The 19,688-nt window shown below is 33.2% G+C and overlaps 1 protein-coding gene across 2 annotated transcripts in view; it reads left to right on the plus strand.

Annotated features, from left to right (window-relative positions):
* LOC145254916 (uncharacterized) overlaps positions 1–19,688 on the plus strand; it is a 96,424-nt gene that overhangs the window by 23,835 nt on the left and 52,901 nt on the right. Inside the window, exon 1 of one of the 2 annotated variants that reach the window (XM_080113879.1) lies at positions 9,149–9,768. The exons of the other annotated variant lie outside the window; for it this stretch is intronic. Within the exon in view, the coding sequence (XP_079970005.1) occupies positions 9,740–9,768 (29 nt within the window). The 5' untranslated portion in view covers positions 9,149–9,739. Of the gene's footprint in view, positions 1–9,148; positions 9,769–19,688 lie in introns of those variants that run through there. 2 annotated transcript variants of the gene reach the window in all.

The raw sequence follows: 19,688 nt of genomic DNA on the forward strand, positions 1-19,688 counted from the left end.
ATATAACTATATTTACATATTAATAATATTTAATATTATTAATAATGTCTCAATAAAATTGATTAGGATAGGTAACGATATTAACATACATGTAGTTGTTAATGTTTCTAAAATCTATATAGGCATGTGTGTGTGTGTGTGCGTGTGTGTGTGTGTGTGTGAAATTATATATATATATGTATTCACCTAGCTGTTAATAATTCTAAATTATATATATATATATATATATATATATATATATATATATGTCATCCACATGCAGTACTGTTTCGTTGTATCACAACTCATAAGTGCGACTAGACCTACACCTTTTCCCAGTGGTGGATCGAACCTACAAACGTCGAGTTTATATATATATATATATATATATATATATATATATATATATATATATGATATTATATGAAAGATGAAGAATAAAAGATATATGTAACTTTATTATATTATCAGAACAATAAGGAAAAGTTAAGGGGAAATTTAAGAAAAACATCTCTTTTGGGCACAGTGTTTTGAAGCTAAATGCTTCTTATCAGAAAAGGAGAAAGGCGTGTGTGTGTGTGTGTGTGTGTGTGCATATATATATATATATATACATACTAGCAAAAGTACCCGTCGGAATTATGCAAAATGCAAACATAGAAAAAAAACTGGCAAAAAAAATTACATTAAAAAATGAAATGAGATCTAAGGAATATGGTAAATAGTAATTAAAAGTAGGTACACCATATAAGTGTGAATCGGAAGAGTAGTATATATATTACCTACATATATACTACCCTTTTTGCAAAACTTGAAAACCAAAAAAACAAGTTTGATGTTCTAGCTCTGATGATTTCTGCCAAGTGCATTGTAAAACCACCCACTCTGCAAGAGTTAATCGCAACATTTACTGACAGAAAATTGCCGAAAACATGGAACACACCTTATCAGTAAGTAATACAAGAAAGCTGTACACTATTCTCTGATTGAACGTGAAACCATTTAGAGGCAGCAACAAAGTAATCTTCAATCAACAAGGTGAGCCTATCACGAATTTTGATGAGCGCCTCCAATGTTGAAGTGAGCATTCTGCCTTGCTAATTAATCATTCCAGTCAAATTCCATCAGATTCCAAATGTTCTTTCTCTGGTATATGACTGTCACTTTCCCCCCACTACTGATGAAATCCTGGATGCCATCAAAAAACTGAAAAACAATAAAGTGACTGGAGATGATGGTCTTCCATCTGAAATCTTCAAACATTCTTCAGACATATTGGCGCCAACACTCCACCAAATCTTCACTAATATCTGGGAAACTGAAAAACTCCCCTAGGACTGGAGCAATGCCGTCCTGCTTCCATTTCACAAAAAAGTCTTTGCTAATCAAGCCAGAGATGGGTCGTGTTGCCAGGTTCAAATCTGTGTATGAACAAAATTTCTTTCCAAGAAGTGCCTACTAAAGGACTCTGTACCGTGGGTTTGCTTTCCAACTGACTACAAAATTGGGATTTTCAAGTTCAATGTAAGCAAGTTCTTATTGAGTCGTCCCCTTAAATAATCAAATTCTACCCCATTTCCACCACTACTGATCATTGCGTTGTTGTCTCATAACCACCTTATACACAGTAATCCTTATCCTCGAGTGATCTCCAAGCCTTAATATGTGGTGACTTACTTGTTAAAAAAAAAAAAAGAAAGAAAAATTCATCCTGAATTCTAGGCCGTCGTTGAGACTTATCACACTTTTTGGTACTTGTGCAGAATTTGAACCAGGCGTAACTAATTAGCTGCTCAGCTTTGTTCAGAACATGACGTCAATTACCGGGTTTCACCAAGCGTTGTTGATTATCAAAGCGTAACAACACTAATCAAGGAAAATACTGAAGAAAACATAAATCGGCACTTGTACAGTTTAGTCAAGACATTCAAAAATGAAAATATGAAAAAAAAAGGTTATATTGTACGTATCCGTTTTGGACTGAAGATCTCCGAAAAAAAATTTCATTTAATTTGATCGAGTAGTTTTCTTTTTACAGCGGAAAAACATGTTCTTATGAGAGCGCGTTGAAGTATCCCATTGTGAAATTTGTTGAAGCTGAACAACATGCCACGGGGAGATAACTCAATGTAAAGTGCCGACACTCCCTCCCCCTCTTTATTACTAGCTCTTCTTCCTAAAAATCGAACCATTTGCTCGGTATCATACCAAATTGTTTTTTCACTGTAAAAAAAAAAACTAGATGAAATTAAGTGAAATTTTTTTTCGGAGAACTTCGTTTCATAACGGATACGGGAAATATAACCTTTTTTTTTCGATATTTTCATTTTTTAATGTCTTGACTATACTGTACAAGTACCCATAAATCGTATTTCCACGTTTAATTAAAGTTTTATATGTTTTTTTTTATTTAATTATAAGGTTAAGTACAGAATAGGTACAGAACACCCTCCCCATGTTAAGAATGACTTTTTAAATAATAACGTTATTATTTCAGCATGTATCACTCTCTGCATGAGTACCATTTTTTTTTTTGATTTAAAAAAAAAATTGTTTTTTTAAATAGTTGAAAATAAAACACTTGGGTACTTGTACAGTTTAGTCAAGACATTATAAAATGAAAATACCGAAAAAAGTTTAAAATATATGTATCCGTTATAGAATGAAGTTCTCCGAAAAAAAATTTCACTTAATTTCATCAAATAGTTGGGGTTTTTTACAGCGGAAAACACGTTTTTATAAGAACGCGTTGAAGGCACTCATCTTGGATTTAAAAAAGAATTTTGTTTGAATTTTAGAAATGCCAAATGGAGATAACTCCAGTTAAAGCGCTGACACCCCTTCCCATATTTGATATTAGCTTTTCTTCCTAAAAATCGAACATTTTGCTCAGTATCATAACAAATTGTTTTTTCGCTGTGAAAAAAAAAACTACTTCGTTCCATAATGGATATGTAGAGGACTAGGATATATAAATCCTAATCCCGTTACAAAAGAAAAATAATGAAACGAAATTGAATGAAGGAAACAAAAACTCAATTGCTGGAATAGATAAACGTGTCGTTTATTTACTGTTGAAAGAATGAATGTTTTAGATATAACACGTGTTCATGTCCGCGCGGGTGTAACCATCGTTTGTTGCGGGATTGGTAGTATAGAAGGAAAAAGGAAATGTGTGTTCATCTCACATTCGGGTCACTATCGTTTGTTCGCGCGTGGGAAGAGAAGTGAGTGATGTAGTGGAAAATGGGAATGATAGTCCAGCGTGTAGACAAAGAAAAAGATAGAGGGTTGACATCAGTTAGCAGTCAGTTACGCGAAGGTATTCTCAGGGACAAGTTGTATATATAGAGAGAGAAAGAGTGAGAATGTCAATCCAGTTCATGGAGAGAGAAAGCGTATAAAGTGTACATACTGTCTGTTAGCTCTTTGTCCCACATAGTAGCAAGTGGCGTGAGGTACGCGCGTGCGCGTGCCTGCTGAAACGGCGGTGGCTGGTGCGCCAACCACTCACCTCGGAAGGCGAGATGGAAACGGAAGATGCTGCTTATTGCTCTTGCTTTTATACTTGTTTTCGGTGGTCTTTTGCGCATGTGTGGATTTCCTTTGAAAGGGGAAGTGACGTCGTCCATCTGTTTGTGTGTACATGTGCGTACGTTAGCGTGTGTGTATACACGTGAATGTGAGTGTATGTGCGCGAACGTGAATATATGTACGTGTGTGGACGTGGGCGCGTATGTATATGACAAGTAATATAGCTTGAAATGTGAATGCATGTTTTTGTGTGAGACTAGAAAAGGCTCGCGCAGATACATACAATTCAAACTTTTTTCTATATGTTCATTCTTTAATGTCTTGACTAAACTGTACAAGTACCAACACTTGTTTATTTTTTATAAACAGGTTGCATTTTATTTTCAACTATTTTTTTTTTTTTGTCAAACAAAATTGAACAAAATTAATAAGATAACCAATTTTTTGTGTTTTTTTAGATTTTTTTAACCAAAGTTTAAAAAACAACACTTTTTTGTGATTTTCATGTAATTTTCTTTTTTCTTTTTTTTTTTTTGTGCATGTTTTTATTCATTTTTGTAACTAATAAGTAAACTTTTTTTTTTGTTTTGTTTTTCAACCATGTTTTGGTCAAAAGAAATTGCACAAAATTAAAACCAATTTTTTTGTGTTTTTCAATCGACGTTCATTGCCGGCATTAGCTCCAGCTACATTCATTTTTGATGGATCCTTTTAATGATATGCGCATTTTTTATTTTATTTTTTTTTTTTTTTTGCAGTGATTAATTGTTTTGTTTAACAATATGAAATAACATCTTCCGGCGTCTGCAACTGTTGATTCAAGGTGGAGATATTAATCTTGGATAAAGTTGTTAGGAACGGCCGTTTGAGGATGTTTTTTTTTTACTTAATTTATTCATTTGTTTGTTTTTTTTTTCTTTCAATATTTTCCCCAAAGGTTGTTTGCTCCTTTGCCGCACATTGATTGACTGATCGGCGTCTTACGCCAAATCTGAGTGCATGATGTCATGTTCCAAGCAAAGCTGAATAGCCAGTTAGTTACATCTGGTTCAAATTATGCACAAGTACCTACTTTTTTTTTAATTTTTTTTTTTTTTAACTTTTTATACACACAAGTGTTTGAATTACTTACAATCCTTCATTCTTCAGTCTCTCTACACAAAGGTTTGTCAGAATGATATATCTTTCTTTAGATAATCATAACACAGAACATTCACTTAGGGTTAATGCAAAGGTTTATTTACAAGGGGAAACAAGGCGAGAGTCTCTCTCTCTCTTGGTGTCTTAGAACTCTTTGATTCCCGGAGGAGTATATCTTTTTTTTTTTTTTTTTTTACATAGGCGTCACCATTTATCAAGGCCGAGAGGCCACTCAAGGATAAGGGTTAAAGAGTGTACAGTAGTCAAAAGGACAATATAGTAATAATAGTATATCTAAATTGTCTGTATATTATTGTACAGAGGGGTGTTAGGTCATTCCATTATAATACTGGACAACCTGACAAGGATATTTCCACCTACAAATAAACCATAACCAAATATGCAAAATAACATGTCATTAAAAGCTTAAATAAGATCCCTTCCACACAGCTATACCACTGGCTCATACGAGAAATGCGTCACCTTCTCTTAGTGATGTTACCTCAAGTAACATCACTTAGCTAGATATTCTACCAGACTAGATAAATTAATGTCTTTAAATCTGGTAAAACCAAAAGACTACAAGAAAAATTTAAAAAAAAAAGCTGGGAAAGATGAAGCGTAGATATTAATAGTTTTTCCAGAAAAAATTTAAACTTAATCCTTCAAAGGACTATAGATTTATGTGATCCGAATATTCCACGAATAGTCCAGCAAAGGATTTATGGATTTTGCCAATTTTCAACCAACTTCACTGGTTGAATATTGTTACTAAATGCATCTTCATATTTGTGCATCAATTTGAATATCCTTTTTTTCATCTGTATATCTCTATCTCTACTATTATATAATAGGAGCATTGTCTGTGTGTCTGGGAGTTCGTTCCTTATGGACTCGAAAATGGCTGGGTCGATTTTTATGAAATTTCACATAAAGGTACTTTGTATCTGGCAGTGTTCTTAGATAGGTTTTGTGTTAGAATGTCTTCAATAAGAATCGATAATCGAAATAATTCAATGAAAGAAAGAACAGGCGATTTTGAACAAAGTTAACACCTTACACAGCATAACATCAGAAGTGCATTTAAGAAGTTTTATTACCACATAATACAAAAAGGCCCGACATATAAAATCAACAGTAGGTTCTTTGATATAACAGGGGCGTGTTCTGAAATTAATGGTTCTGTTTAAAACACAATTTCACAATGATACTTGACTTTTTCATTTTAAACTTAAATTCAAGCCATTATCACTGCACAACTAGTAATGCCAGGCATATAAAATCAACAGTAGGTTCTTTGAAATGACAAGGGCACCGCAATGGGTTCCCAACTAGAGCAGACAATCAATCGACTCGATTGAAAAATAAAGCAATTTCATCGATTGTGATGACAATAAAAATACAGAAGTGTAAAACATTCTGTTTATCATCATTCAACGCCGGGCAACATCGAGTGCTGTTTTTTAGCATTTACAAATTGTGCAAATTTATTTTATTTACATTTGATGAATTTCACAAAATTAACTTTTCAATTAGTCACCTCGTTCATACAATTTAACCGCATCAGATTATTTTCTTTGGGCTATGTAAATCCTATGTTTATGCTGATAAACCAGACATAATTCACCACTTTGAAGACAACATTCAACACATTATCGCTATATGTTATTTGCTATAATTTTGCTGGTTAGCACAAAAATTGAAAGCTTTAAAGTTTGAAAGAAAGTAATGTTTGAAAGATTATATAGAGATACTAGCAGGGTGACTCAACGTTGCCCAGGATTGAATGATGATCAACGAATGTTTCACACTCCTATATTTTTATTGTCATCGAAATCGATGAAATCGCCCATTTTTCAATCAAATTGATTGATTGCCTTCTTTAGTTAGGGATCCATCGTGGTGCACTGGGAGGAAACTTTACATGCCTCTCCGCAGTCACTTAGTCCACAATACATTGTAGTCTACATTGCACTGTAGAGAGCCTACTGTTTATTTTATAAAATTATTTTTTATATATAATGGCTTGAATTAAAGTTTAAAATGCAAAAGTCAAGTATCATGATTCAATTGTGCTCTAAATGAAACATTCATTTCAAATGCATCCTTGTCATATCAAGAACCTACTGTTGATTTTATATGTCTGGCCTTACTGCTTATGTGATAATAATGGCTTGAAGATAAGTTGAAAATGAAAAAGTCAAGTATCATTATGCAATTGTGCTGTAAATAGAAACATTCATTTTGAACACTCCCCTGTCATATCAAAAAACCTACTGTTGATTTTATATGTGGGGCCTTTTGGATTATGTAGTAATAAAACTTCTCAAATTCACTTGTGATGTTAGGCTGTGTAAGGTGTTAACTTTGATCCAAATCACCTGTTCCTTCTTTCATTGCAATTATTTCGATTATCAATACTTATTGAAGACATTCTGATACAAAACCTGTCTAAGAACACTGTCAGGCATATAAAGTACCTTTATGTCAAATTTCATAAAATTCTACCCAGCCGTTTTTGAGTCCATATATATATATATATATATATACAAGTTAGAAAAGCATTTCATCCACGGCATGAAAATTGTTAAACAAAATGTTTTTATTATAGGCTTTGAAAATAAAGGTACAAGATTCAATTTGAAATGTATTTATCTTAAGTGCACTTTTATAAATTTTACAAAGTAAGGTATAAAAATTTAATTTAAATTGAATCAAAAAATTACCTCATATTTATTTTATGTAATGTACAATCTGTTGCACTTTAAAAAAATCATTGAAAATTTTACATCTATATCATTAATTGCTAGATGAAAGATAATGTTTTTAAAGTGCAGCAAAATGTACATTACATAAAATAAATCCAAGGTAATTTTTTGATTCAATTTAAATTAAATTTTTATACCTAACTTTGTAAAATTTATAAAAATGCACTTTGAAGATAAATAAATATCAAATTGAATCTTGTACCTTTATTTTTAAAGCCTATAGTAAAAACATTTTGTTTAACAATTTTCATGCCTTGGATGAAATGATTTTCTAACTTGTATCTTATCTTTTTAAGATTATATTTTAAAACTCTCCTGCTCTCTATTTCAGTTTGTATTTCTCCTCACACAACAACTCATTTTTGCAACACCCTCTTTGTATTATTACAGGTCTGAATATTCTCTCTGTTTCAGTTTGTATTTCTCCTCACACCACAACTCATTTTTTGCAACCCCCTCTTTGTAATACAGGTCTGAATAATGAGAAAATCTGAATTTTTTTTAACAAAAAAAATATTCAGTACGTAACGAGAAAAATAGAAATGAAAATTTCAAAAGGAGTGTATAACTGGTTACGGTCAATAGTAGTCCTCGCCAGAGAAAGTCTTTGTTATTGTTATTCTATTATTATTTAAAACATTTTGTGTCCTGCTCTTTTGTGCGAGGACTAATATATATATATAAGCGTTTTTTTTATTGATTTAATGATCAAATAAAGTTTATTTAACGTTTTACTGTCATCAATTATTTCTTAGTTTATTTATATATAAAAGGTACTTTATCTCTGAGTTCGTTCCCAATGGACACTGAAACGGCTGTGTCGATTTTTTGGAAATTTTACACAAATGTACTTTATGTGTTTAGAAGTCTTCTTAGATAGGTTTTTTATTGGAATGCCCCCGATAGATATCAAAAAGCAGTAATCGAAAAAAAAAATCAGGTTGATTTTGATTAAAGCCTAACATTATCACTGCATTTGAGAAATTTTATCATTGCACAAACAGAAGGGCCGGCATATAAAATCAACAGTAGGTTCTTTGATAAAACAGGAGCACGTCCCCCCCCCCAAAAAAAGACACTCTGGATTTGGAACAAAAAATAAAACTGCCTCAGTCTAGAAGGATTTCTGATTCAATGTCTGAGAACAGAAAAGTGTAAATATAGCCCAGAGCAGATGCTACATTTTACCCTAGCCAGAAGAGTTGGACAGCAATGAAATAATTTAAATTGAATTAAATTAAATGTCCTCATTGAAAACGTTATAATAATTATTTCACTTAAAAAAAAAAATTTTTTTTAAATAAAAAATAAATTGTCCATACTATATTTTAGGCAAAATATTCAAGTTATATTGAAATTTTTATGATATTTTTCATTTATTGAATTGTTAGGTGAAAGTTTAGAATAATTAAAAGAAAAAAAGGCCATGTTAAGAATGGATTTCTAAATAATTATTTCAGTAATGTCTGTATTCTGCATAAGTATGCTTTTTATTCTTGCATACAATAAGGTATTATTAATACCATATGGTTTGATCGTTGGATATTCATCTGTGTGTAAAATGTTTAATTGGTATCCCGCTGCCCGGAATATTTGTAAATCGGGGAAATTCACGTTTTTATTCCCTCTTAAAATCTCCAAAGAGACGACTGCATTTGGAGAGGGAATTCCTTTTAGAGTTATCTGCCGATTTTCTTATTGCTGTCTTGGTGGAGGAAGCACCGTGTGTCACGTGAGGCGGACGACGCAATCAGAGCGAGATGAGATTAGGAGCGGGAGGGAGGGTTAAGTGCATTGAGAAAGAGAGAGAGGGAATCATAGGACGCTAGAAGGGGAGGTGAACTAACGACAGAGAAAGTGAGAGAGAAGGGGAGAAGCGAGCAAGACAGGGGTATATGAAAAATAATCTATCTAAAGAGAGAAAGAGAGGGTAAAGCGACCACTTGTCCATTATATCATCTTTCTCTCTCTATCTCTCTTCCCAAGTTTTCCATTACTTCTCGACTTTGTGAGTCTTATACCAAATGTGTCCGGCGAGACACGACATTTACTGGTGGTGTCGGTACTCGCCACCCCTGACGACAGCCACGACACAAATAATAACACGAAAAATCCACAATACCAACAACAATCTTATTTTTATTCCTCTCAACTATCACATTGCTATCATAACAATAATAATAATAATTCAACCAGGACTTCTCCATCGTGTCATCGAGTCCAACTTTACAACTAACCAGGTCCAAAAAAAGCCGGGCCTTCTGGACGATACCCGGACTTCTTCCTCCTCGACTTCAACCAGCCCGAAATAACCCGACATGGACTTTAATATAAATAATACAATAAGGTATATATATATGTGTGTTTGTGAAAAGGGCAAACATATTTTCTTTCAACATCTCAATATTTTTTTCTCAAAATGAAAATCTGTGTGCGTTAGGTTCTTTCTGTCGATTAAATTAATTACATATAAGTGCTTATATGGATCAACCCCCATGGCTACTAACATTGACTCGATTAAATCAGGTAACAAGTTACAACAGCCGAAAGACAATCACACAAAATTAATTCTGGTTCTTGAAACGGATAAATGACAGACGGAAAACACTGATTTATTTACGTTTTATTTAATTTTGTAAATACTAAATACATTGTCGCATTGTATTTTTTAAATTGTTGCTTTCAATGCTTTTCATTCATTTTTTTTTCGTAACTAATGTTTATTTAATGCGGCAATTGATAAAAACAAATGAACTACCCATAATTGATAAATAAATGGTGCTAATGTACTTACTGAGTGATCCGCGCTATTTTTTAAATCGTATTTCCAAGTTTAATTAAAGTTTTATGATGTTTTTTTAAAAATTCAATTGTAAGTTTAAAGTACAGAAAAAGTACAAAACACTCTCCCCTCCCCATGTTAAGAATGGCTTTTTAAAATAATAACGTTATTTCAGCATGGATCAATAAGTGCATGATGAGTACCAAATAAATAAAGATAAATTTACAAAAAAAAAAAAAAAAATGTAAATATATCAGTATTTTTCGGTTTCAGTTTCATGAACCCGATTTTCATTTTGTATTGTCTCCTTTCAGCTGTTACCGAATTTTCCTGAGCAATATGGACAGCCATAGGCGCTCTGATCTATATAAACACCTTTTTTAAAGGTAACAAACTAAACGAATACATTGTTTAAATAAACATTAGTTTTAGTTAAATGAATTGATTTAATTAAGCAATAATCACAGAAAAATTTTAGAAATATAAATTAAAATCGAAACGTACATGTTATTCTGAATGAGATAAAATATTGATTAAATATATCCACTTTAAAAAAAAATCCTTTAGTTTGAATTAAATTAATTTTAATGAGTAATTTAAACAAACATTACTTTGATACTTTTTAAGTTAACTTTTTTCTTATATTATTATTTTGAAGTTTTAAAAGAAATCGAAAAAAGAAATACACTAAATTATAGAAATAAGTTAAAACTAAAATCAATATTTTCAATATTTATTGCTCTGGCGGGTTTTGTGTGTGTGTGTGTGTGTGTGTGTGTGTGTGTGTGTGTGTGTGTGTGTGTTTTCAAAGTTTTTCCGAGAAAAATGTTTTGTAGTTTAATTTTTTAAAACATCTTTGTAGTTTGGAATCATCATTTTATGGTATAATATATTTTGTAGTTTTAATTTCTCTGGTTTGTATTACTGTACACATAAATTCGAAAAAGTTGTCAAAAAAAAAAACAAATGTATAACAAATAAGTCCTATCAAAGGCAATGTAAGTTACTTTTCTACCTAACTGGATATGTTTTTAGTGTTTTTATTTAATGTAACATGTTTATTCAGCTCGAAAAACACAGTGTTTACCGATGTATTAGAAAATTAAAAATGTCACCCGACTCTCTCTTTGACACGGTAAGTTTGGAAAAATAAGTTAAAAATAAAAAAATATACAAAATGCTGTTAAAACCCCACTCAATATATGTCAGTCTATGCCAAGGTAACATATATTGAGCGAGTTTCTAATAGTATTTTGTCTAGTTTTTTATTTATAACTCCTTTTCCCAAACTTACCGTGGCAAAGAGAGAATCGGGCGGGCGCTATTTTTAATTTTCCAATACATCGGTAAACACTGCATTTAAAAAAAAATTTTTTTTAGCTGAATAAACATGTTACATTAAATAAAAACATTAGACAATTATTCAGTTAGGTAGAAAAGTAACTTATCTTGCCTTTGATGACATTTATTTGTTATATATTTGTTTTTTGACAACTTTTTCGAATCTGTGAACAGTAATGCAAATCAAATTTCTCATCAACTTAAAATATTTTTTCATAAAGTTTTTATTTATTCATATATTTACTAATCTTTGTGCGTGTACACAATTTGAATCAAACCAACTTTTGCTGAACTAAACTTAAAATTTAGGTTAGGTTATAGTTCGGTTCAAATTCTGTAGAAGAACCTAAATCTTAAATATATTATGCTTCTTTGGGAGGGACCCATAAACAGGAAAACGCAATATAAAAATCTAACACGTAAAAGTTGACGTAACTCTTTGTAAATTGTGTGCAAAAATCTTCCAGATGTTTTGATCTTAATTCTTTTTGAAAATGCTATAACAAAATTCCTAAGCTTAGATTTAAATAGATTTAAAAAAAAAAAAAAAAAAAATGAGCTAGAAATTGAAAAGGTCATTTCGGTACTTCTATAGAAGGGGGAACCCAAACACGACCATCGTGACCCATATTGACCCGAATTGAAATTTACGCAACAGACCACAAATAGTCGAGCCGTCACCGAACAGTAAAGTAGTACAAACTTTTCATTCAATTACTAATTGACCTTAACCATAAAGGCAGCAAAAAAAATGAAAAGTTTGTACTACTTTACTGTTCGGTGACGGCTCGACTATTTGCGGTCTGTTGTGTAAATCTCAATTCGGGTCGATATGGGTCACGACGGTCGTGTTTGGGTTCCCCCTTCTATAGAAGTACCGAAATGACCTTTTCAATTTCTAGCTCATTTTTTTTTTTTTTTTTTTTTTTTAATTTAAATCTAAGCTTAGGAATTTTGTTAGCATTTTCAAAAAGAATTAAAAAAGATCAAAACATCTGGAAGATTTTTGCACACAATTTTCAAAGAGTTACGTCAACTTTTACGTGTTAGATTTTTATATTGCGTTTTCCTGTTTGTGATTCATTTCATTTTTGTCTTATTTTACTTCAGTCGAGGTTCTCAGAAATCAAGGGGCCCACAAGTCACAACCTGGGGCTAACACTTGAAGTCTATATGAGATACATAGATATTCGAATGCTCCATTTAAGTACTTTATCTCTCAAACACCGAGTTAGTAAAGAAATTGAGAACATAATTTTCCTCTCCCAAGTTAACCATTTTCATATGTTGTAGTATATCTTTCATTTTGGTCTCTTGGTCTTACTGGATTCCAGGACAAGAATTTATCTAGTCTCATAAAAGCTAATGTGGGTTAGCCATAGTGAGGAGATCTTATTTGGGCAGCGAATACTATGTGATTTTGAATATTTGGTCAGGGTTTACTTCTAGAAAAAAAGTATCCTCATGCCAGGTTCTGACAAACCCCTGTACAGAGAGACCTTAGACACTCGAGGACAGTGTCTAGTAGCATTCAAGTTTCTCTCCTTTTTTTTTTTTTTTTTTTTTTTTTTTTTTTTAGTTTGAAGAGATCAAGGGGCTCCTTCCTGGGGCTAACACTTGATTCTATTATAGTTTAAATTTATATCCGAGAGCTCTTTTAAGAATAGACACTGTTCCCTTTATGGCTGCTATCTGTATTTCCTTATAGCTTAGTTATCCAGGGATTGCTTCTAAGTATTTATGAAGGTTCTTTTTTATTAGGCCAGTCGCTTCTGTCACAACTGGTATAATGTTTATTTCAGAGACCATGTTGTTTTTAGATGATTTTTTAGGTCCTGATATTTTGTTATCTTTTCCTGTTCTGCTCTATTAAGGCCAAAGTCATTTGGAACTGTGACGTCGATAATGAGTGCAGTTTTTTCGGGCTTGTTCCATATTACTATATCTGGCTTGATGGCCTTGTCTTTTATGTACCTGCCTGCCTGTATGTCTTTGTCATAGAACACTGTCACTTTTCCATTTGATGTTATCGGTGGTGGTTCATGTTCCCAGATGTTCGACGACCTATCTAGTTGCATCTCTCCACAGATCTTCCAATGTAAGTATCTACATACTTTATTGTGGCGGGCAGTGTAATGACCATCGGCTAGAAGGATCTTGCATCCAGACATTAGGTGGCTTGGGCTTTCAACAGCTGAGTGACAGAATCTGCATTGGTCTATTTTTTTGTAGACCAGCCATTTTTTAAAATCCATTTGTGAGTAAGCCTTGGTCTTGTCCAGCTATAATTAATCGTTCTTCATCAAATGGAAATTTGTCACTTTTAAGCCATTGCAGTGAAGCCTCCTTGTCAATGTAGTTTTGGTTCAGTTCTTCCATGAACCTGTCTGCTCTCTTATGTTGTTGCCATCCTTCTAGTCTTGTTTTCAGTTCCCTTTTTGTATACTCCTTTCTCTTCTTTTGGGCGATATAAATAAAAATTTAACTCATAAGATCTGTCTTTATTGAGTTGAATTCTCGTCTCTTACTACTTTTATTAATTGCTCCACTTAACCATGTAGAGCTTGATAGGTTTGTCTGCTAAAAGAGTATTTATATTTTTATCAATTTTATTATTACTATATATATATATATATATATATATATATATATATTATAAATATTAAAGAAGTAATATTTATAATATATTTTAATTTTACCATCTTAGATCATTTTGGTAAATGTAATTGTAATTTTTATTTTATATATATATATATATATATATATATACACACACACACATACTAGCAAGTCGCCCGACATTACCTGGTCGTAAAATAGTAAATACGCTTAAATATGATATTTTGAGTAATGCAGATTTCGTATTTTTTATTATATTGGATCCAATATATTGTAATGATTTAAAAAAAAAAAAATGACTTGTGCGCCACCACCGAGAATCGAAACCAAAACGTTTAGCTTACAATTTAATTTTTCCTTTCACTTTTCACCGCTAATGCCTATTGCCTGAGCTATGAAGACATGTTCGTAAAATTTTACTTTAAGGCCCGTCTCACGTTTGTATAGAAAAATTTTTTTTGTGGATTTCGGTGTGCTAAAAACGAATCTGCTTACCATTTCCGTCGCAGAGAAATAGTTTTCGTGATATGAAGACTTTTTCAAAAAGCGGGTGACATTTTGTAGCCACCTAGTGAGGGAGGGGGCATTTTTTTGTTCGTTTATTGGTAAAAAGGTTTTTGGTGGGTTTTTTTAAATTTTTTTTTTATCCTGCTTTCATCTTTCAATAAATACACGAGGAAATTAAAAAAAACAAAAATAAAGAAAAATCTGTATTCAGATACATGTAATTCCTCATGTTATCAGTGGTAACCATTTCTATACTTGTAAGCGCATGCATATTTTGCAGATATTAAGTAATGCATTTCTATATTTTATCAGTAGTGGCCATTTCTGTACGGAGAGAATTACATTGCTTAATATCTGAAAAACTACTTGTTTTTCATCTACTTTTAAATTGTTTGCCAAAGATTACTGCACTATATGAGAAGGCAGTTTGGTAAGCAAATGTGCGCGCGAATGCACATTTAGCAGTCTTCATTTACATTACTGTGCGCTCACGCATAGCATAAGCAAAGGCTATCAAATGGCGGAAAATAGTCCCAGGGTTCAGTTTGCGATGGAAACTGTTATCATATTCTTTTAAAGCATGCTAAAATCTACAAAAAAATATATTTAACTATACAAACGTGAGATAGGCTTTAAAATAAAATAATACCAATATGTTTGCTGCAAGGCTAAAAATTAAAACATAAACCAATAGCTATTATGTTACGCATGCATATTCGTAATGCCGTTGTTCGATCTTCACCTGGCAAATTCCATTTTTTCTTAATCTTCACTTTTGCACAGATTTTCCCTGGCTAAAACCCAAATATAAAATTTCGCATGGGTTTGAATACTCTATATATTAAGTTTCATGTCTATAGACCAAAAACTGACAGGAGTTTGGTAGACAAAATTTAAAAAAATATAGATAGATAAATATATAGAGAGTTTTGTGTTTACGATAACCTTTTTATGCAAATATTACACAAGTATAAATCATATAGAATATTTGCATGAATATAATTTTTTTTACAAGGCAGTCACCACTTATCAAGGCCTGGAAGCCACTCGGAGATAAGCGTTATTGCGTGCACAGAACATTAGTATTGGAGATTTGATAAAGTGTCTTACTTAAGGAGGTGGTTCATCAGGAATTTGTTTATGTTGGACTTGAAGACATCCAGGTTGTAGTCAGGTGGGAAACAGGCAAATGGAACAGAGTTCCACAGGCGTGCACTTCTAAGAAAGAAGTTTTGTTCATGGAAGCTACGTTTTGGTTTAGGCACAGATAAAGAGTGGGGAAAATTTTTGACAGTGGTTTCAGCTAGACTGGTGTTTATCGTGAAAGATTGACGAGGGGGGACCAGAGATTGGAGCTCAGACGAGCACTTGCCATAGAAGTAACGATAAAACAAAGACAGGCTCGCAACGTCTCTCCTGTGGGAGAGAGGTTGCAGAGAAGAGAAAAGGGCATCCCCCACTAAGCCACGAATCCTATTTTGTACCCTGTCAAGGCAGGATAGGCTGTTTTTAGCAACTCCTGCCCAGATGTGACAGCAGTACTCCATCCTTGGACGTACTTGGCTTTTATATAGATAGAGAATTGCATCAGTAGTGAGATATCTTGTAGAGCAGTAGAAGGATCCTACCATTTTTCCAGCGACCTTGGCAACTGACTTGATGTACGTGTTCCATTTCAGGTCAGGAGTAAAGGTCAAGCCCAGAAGCTTATCAAAACATGGAGCTTCCCCTAGACGAGAGCCATCCATTTCAATTGATGCCAGATGGGGATCAGAGCATTGATGATGTAAAGATAAAAGCTTGGTTTTAGATGCATTAAAAGTAACAAGCCACCTCTTCCCCCACTGTACCACACACTCAAGATCAGAGGAGAGAGAATCAGAAAGAACTTTGTAATTTACAACCTTTGATGTGTTGCCATAGATGGTCGTGTCATCAGCATAGATGTCAACGAATGATTTAAGTATGTGTTTTGGGAGATCATTGATGTAGATCAGGAAGAGAGTTGGACCCAGGATGGACCCCTGAGGGACTCCAGCATTAATACTGAGGACCTCTGATTTCTGCCCATCAACCACTACTCTTATGAGCCTATTAGAGAGAAAAGATTTAATGATTGAGAAAACATTTCTAGTTGTACTGTAGGTGGAAATCTTGTGAAATAGACCCTTATTCCATACCTTATCGGAGGCCTTTGATATGTCGAGCAATAGCTCTAGTAAGGAAACCTTTGTCAAGAGATTCACTAATCCTATGAGATATATCCGTTAGCACATCTGCTGTAGATCTGGCAGAACGGAAACCATATTGCATGTCACCAAGAAGGTTATTTCTGCTGAGGTATTTAGTATGGATTCTAGCAACTTACTCATGACACACAGGAGACTTATTGAGAGGGAGACGACTTATCACCTGAATTCTTAAATGCAGGGCATACTGATGAGGTTTTCCAGGGTGTTGAGAAGCACTTCTCCTTAAGGCAATGCTTAAACAGTTTTGTAAGTATGGGGGCAAGTTCTGGTTGAAGCTTTTTCAACACTATAACTGGAATGCCATCAAGGTTCTTGATTAGCTTGGTGACCTCACGCACAGATATTTGTATGTTGCATAGCGTGTTGTCTGTTATAGGAGGAAATATGGGGAGTTGATGGCCTTCATCGCATAGGGTAGAATTAGCTGCAAAGTTCTTGGCAAATAGTTTGGCTTTGTCTGATACTGACGAGATGACCTCAAGTCCATTGATGATGGTTGAGATAGAATGCACGCTTCTGTTCAGGATCCTGTTTGCTATTTGTCAAAACTGGTGGTAACCAAACCGCTGCTCAGCTACTTTGGATTTAACGGACTGAGCATTTAGCTCTCTTGCATTTTTTATTACTCTTTTACAGTGGTTGCTGGCAGTCCTGAAAGCAGCTTTAGTCTCAGTGCCTCTATTACGTTGGTAGCTATGGAAAAAGTGATTTCTGTGCGCGATGGCAACAGCACATTCTGGGGAGAACCATGGCTGGCTGTTAGGTTTTTGTTGGAATTTTTGGATGGTATGAATCGGTCTATGCCTACAATTAACTATTCGGTCAGGTCTGATACTATAGAGGACACATCCTTTTTAAACATGGAATGCAGAGGTAGATCAGATATAAATATAAATGTACGAAAGCTAAATTACACATAATAGTTAACTAAAGATGATAATCCTGTAAGAAAACAAAAAAAAAACTAAGGAATTAAAATGAATGTTTATAAGAATATGCAAATTTGCAGATTAATGTAATTCCACTACCCATATGTTACAAAGTTATATTTTCTTTTTAAATAAATATAAAAAAGGGGTTTTGATATAAATATCAATACACACACAAAAAAAAGTTATAGAATTATAGATATATTAGATTATATTGTGATAAAGATTTTCAAAGTTTTTAAATTATGCAAACTAGAAATTTTTATTTTATTTTACTGGTTATTTTCTGGCGAGAAGAGCTTACTTCATGAATTGAGGAAAAAAGTTAAGGTTTTTTTTTTTTTGCTATATTCCTTGTTTGAACATGGTTCCAAAAGTTTACTAATTGAATAATTCTGTAAACTCAAAAGAAATATAAATATTAGTATTAATATTTATAGGATACACCTAACCAGATTAAAGAGCTTGATCTTGTATAATATAAGTTAAAACTCTGTAAATTAAGATTTACAAAAATTATATTTACATATTTCTAAATGTGCATTGTCTGTTCCTTGTGGAATAATACATTTTTGGTTAGATGTATCCTATAAATATTAGTACTAATATCTATATTCCTTTTGAGTTTAATTTAAATATTTATATCTATGCTAGCAGGCTGCCCGGTCGTTCAACTCTTGCCCTCGAGTGACTTCTAGTAAATAATGATTATAATTTTCAGGTTATCGAAAGCAAATTGAGTATTGGAAATCTAGGGAGATTTGTTATAATCCAGACTCCAAAGAACACTGATTGTTGTCAGTGATTAATCTCTGTGAGAGAACTCCTAGTGAGTAAAATAATAATAATCTGACCTGATAGTGATCTCTACTAAAATTGTTATGAGTTAGTTTAGCCATAACATTTATATTAATGGTTTGGTCCTGGAGCGTTTATTGCGACAAAATCTTGGCGTGAGTCAAATCACATGTTTTGAATCAAGGTTATATCATTCTGTATTTGTTTGTGTATTTGCAACTATACGCACGTACACGTATATACTAGACACAATCTTGAAATGTCTTTGGTCTCTGTGTACATTACAATGGTATGTATATACAACCTGACATGAGGATACTTCACCCTACAAGTAAACCATGGTGAAATATTCAAAATAAGTCCAAATAAGATCCGACACGGCTATAAACTGACTCCTATGAGAAATGGTGCACCTTCTTTTAGTGATGTTACCTCAAGTAACAGCTCTTAGCTGCACACTGTGCCAGACTAGATGAATTCTTGTCCTGGAATCCAGCAAATTCAGAAAAGACCACTTTCTTTTTTCTTTTTATTTATTTAGCCATGGTCATAAAAACCGTTAGCAATAGACAGCTACCTAGCTGATTAGGAAATGTATAAAACTTAGCAACATCACGATAGTTAGACAATGCAGAACTCTGAAAATGTGACAGTGACACATGTTCACTCATACAGTTTTGAGGCAACGTGTTCAGGATTGCAGAACACAGTGCAAAAGATCACTGGTACATCTTTGAGCAAATACCGATGTGAATATGTAGTGGGTCTAAAATGAATGTATATCGTCGCAGGTTTGGTCTATTCAGCTGCAGCACAGGATGATACTTAAGTATTGCGGTGGGGCAAGAATCCTGAAATAATCTGTGGGCAACAGATGCAACTGTCACGTTCTGGCAAGTAGACAGCAGATCTAATCCAAACAGATCATATACTCTAGATGGAGCCGGGTTGCAAAAGGGAATATCTAGTATATATCTTATAGCTGTAGACCAATGGTTCTCAACCTTTTTTAATCATGACTTTTCTTTTTAATGTATTT

Source organism: Euprymna scolopes, chromosome 30 (assembly GCF_053919585.1).
Source record: "Euprymna scolopes isolate OS-2025 chromosome 30, ASM5391958v1, whole genome shotgun sequence".
NCBI classification, from domain to species: Eukaryota; Metazoa; Mollusca; class Cephalopoda; order Sepiida; family Sepiolidae; genus Euprymna; species Euprymna scolopes.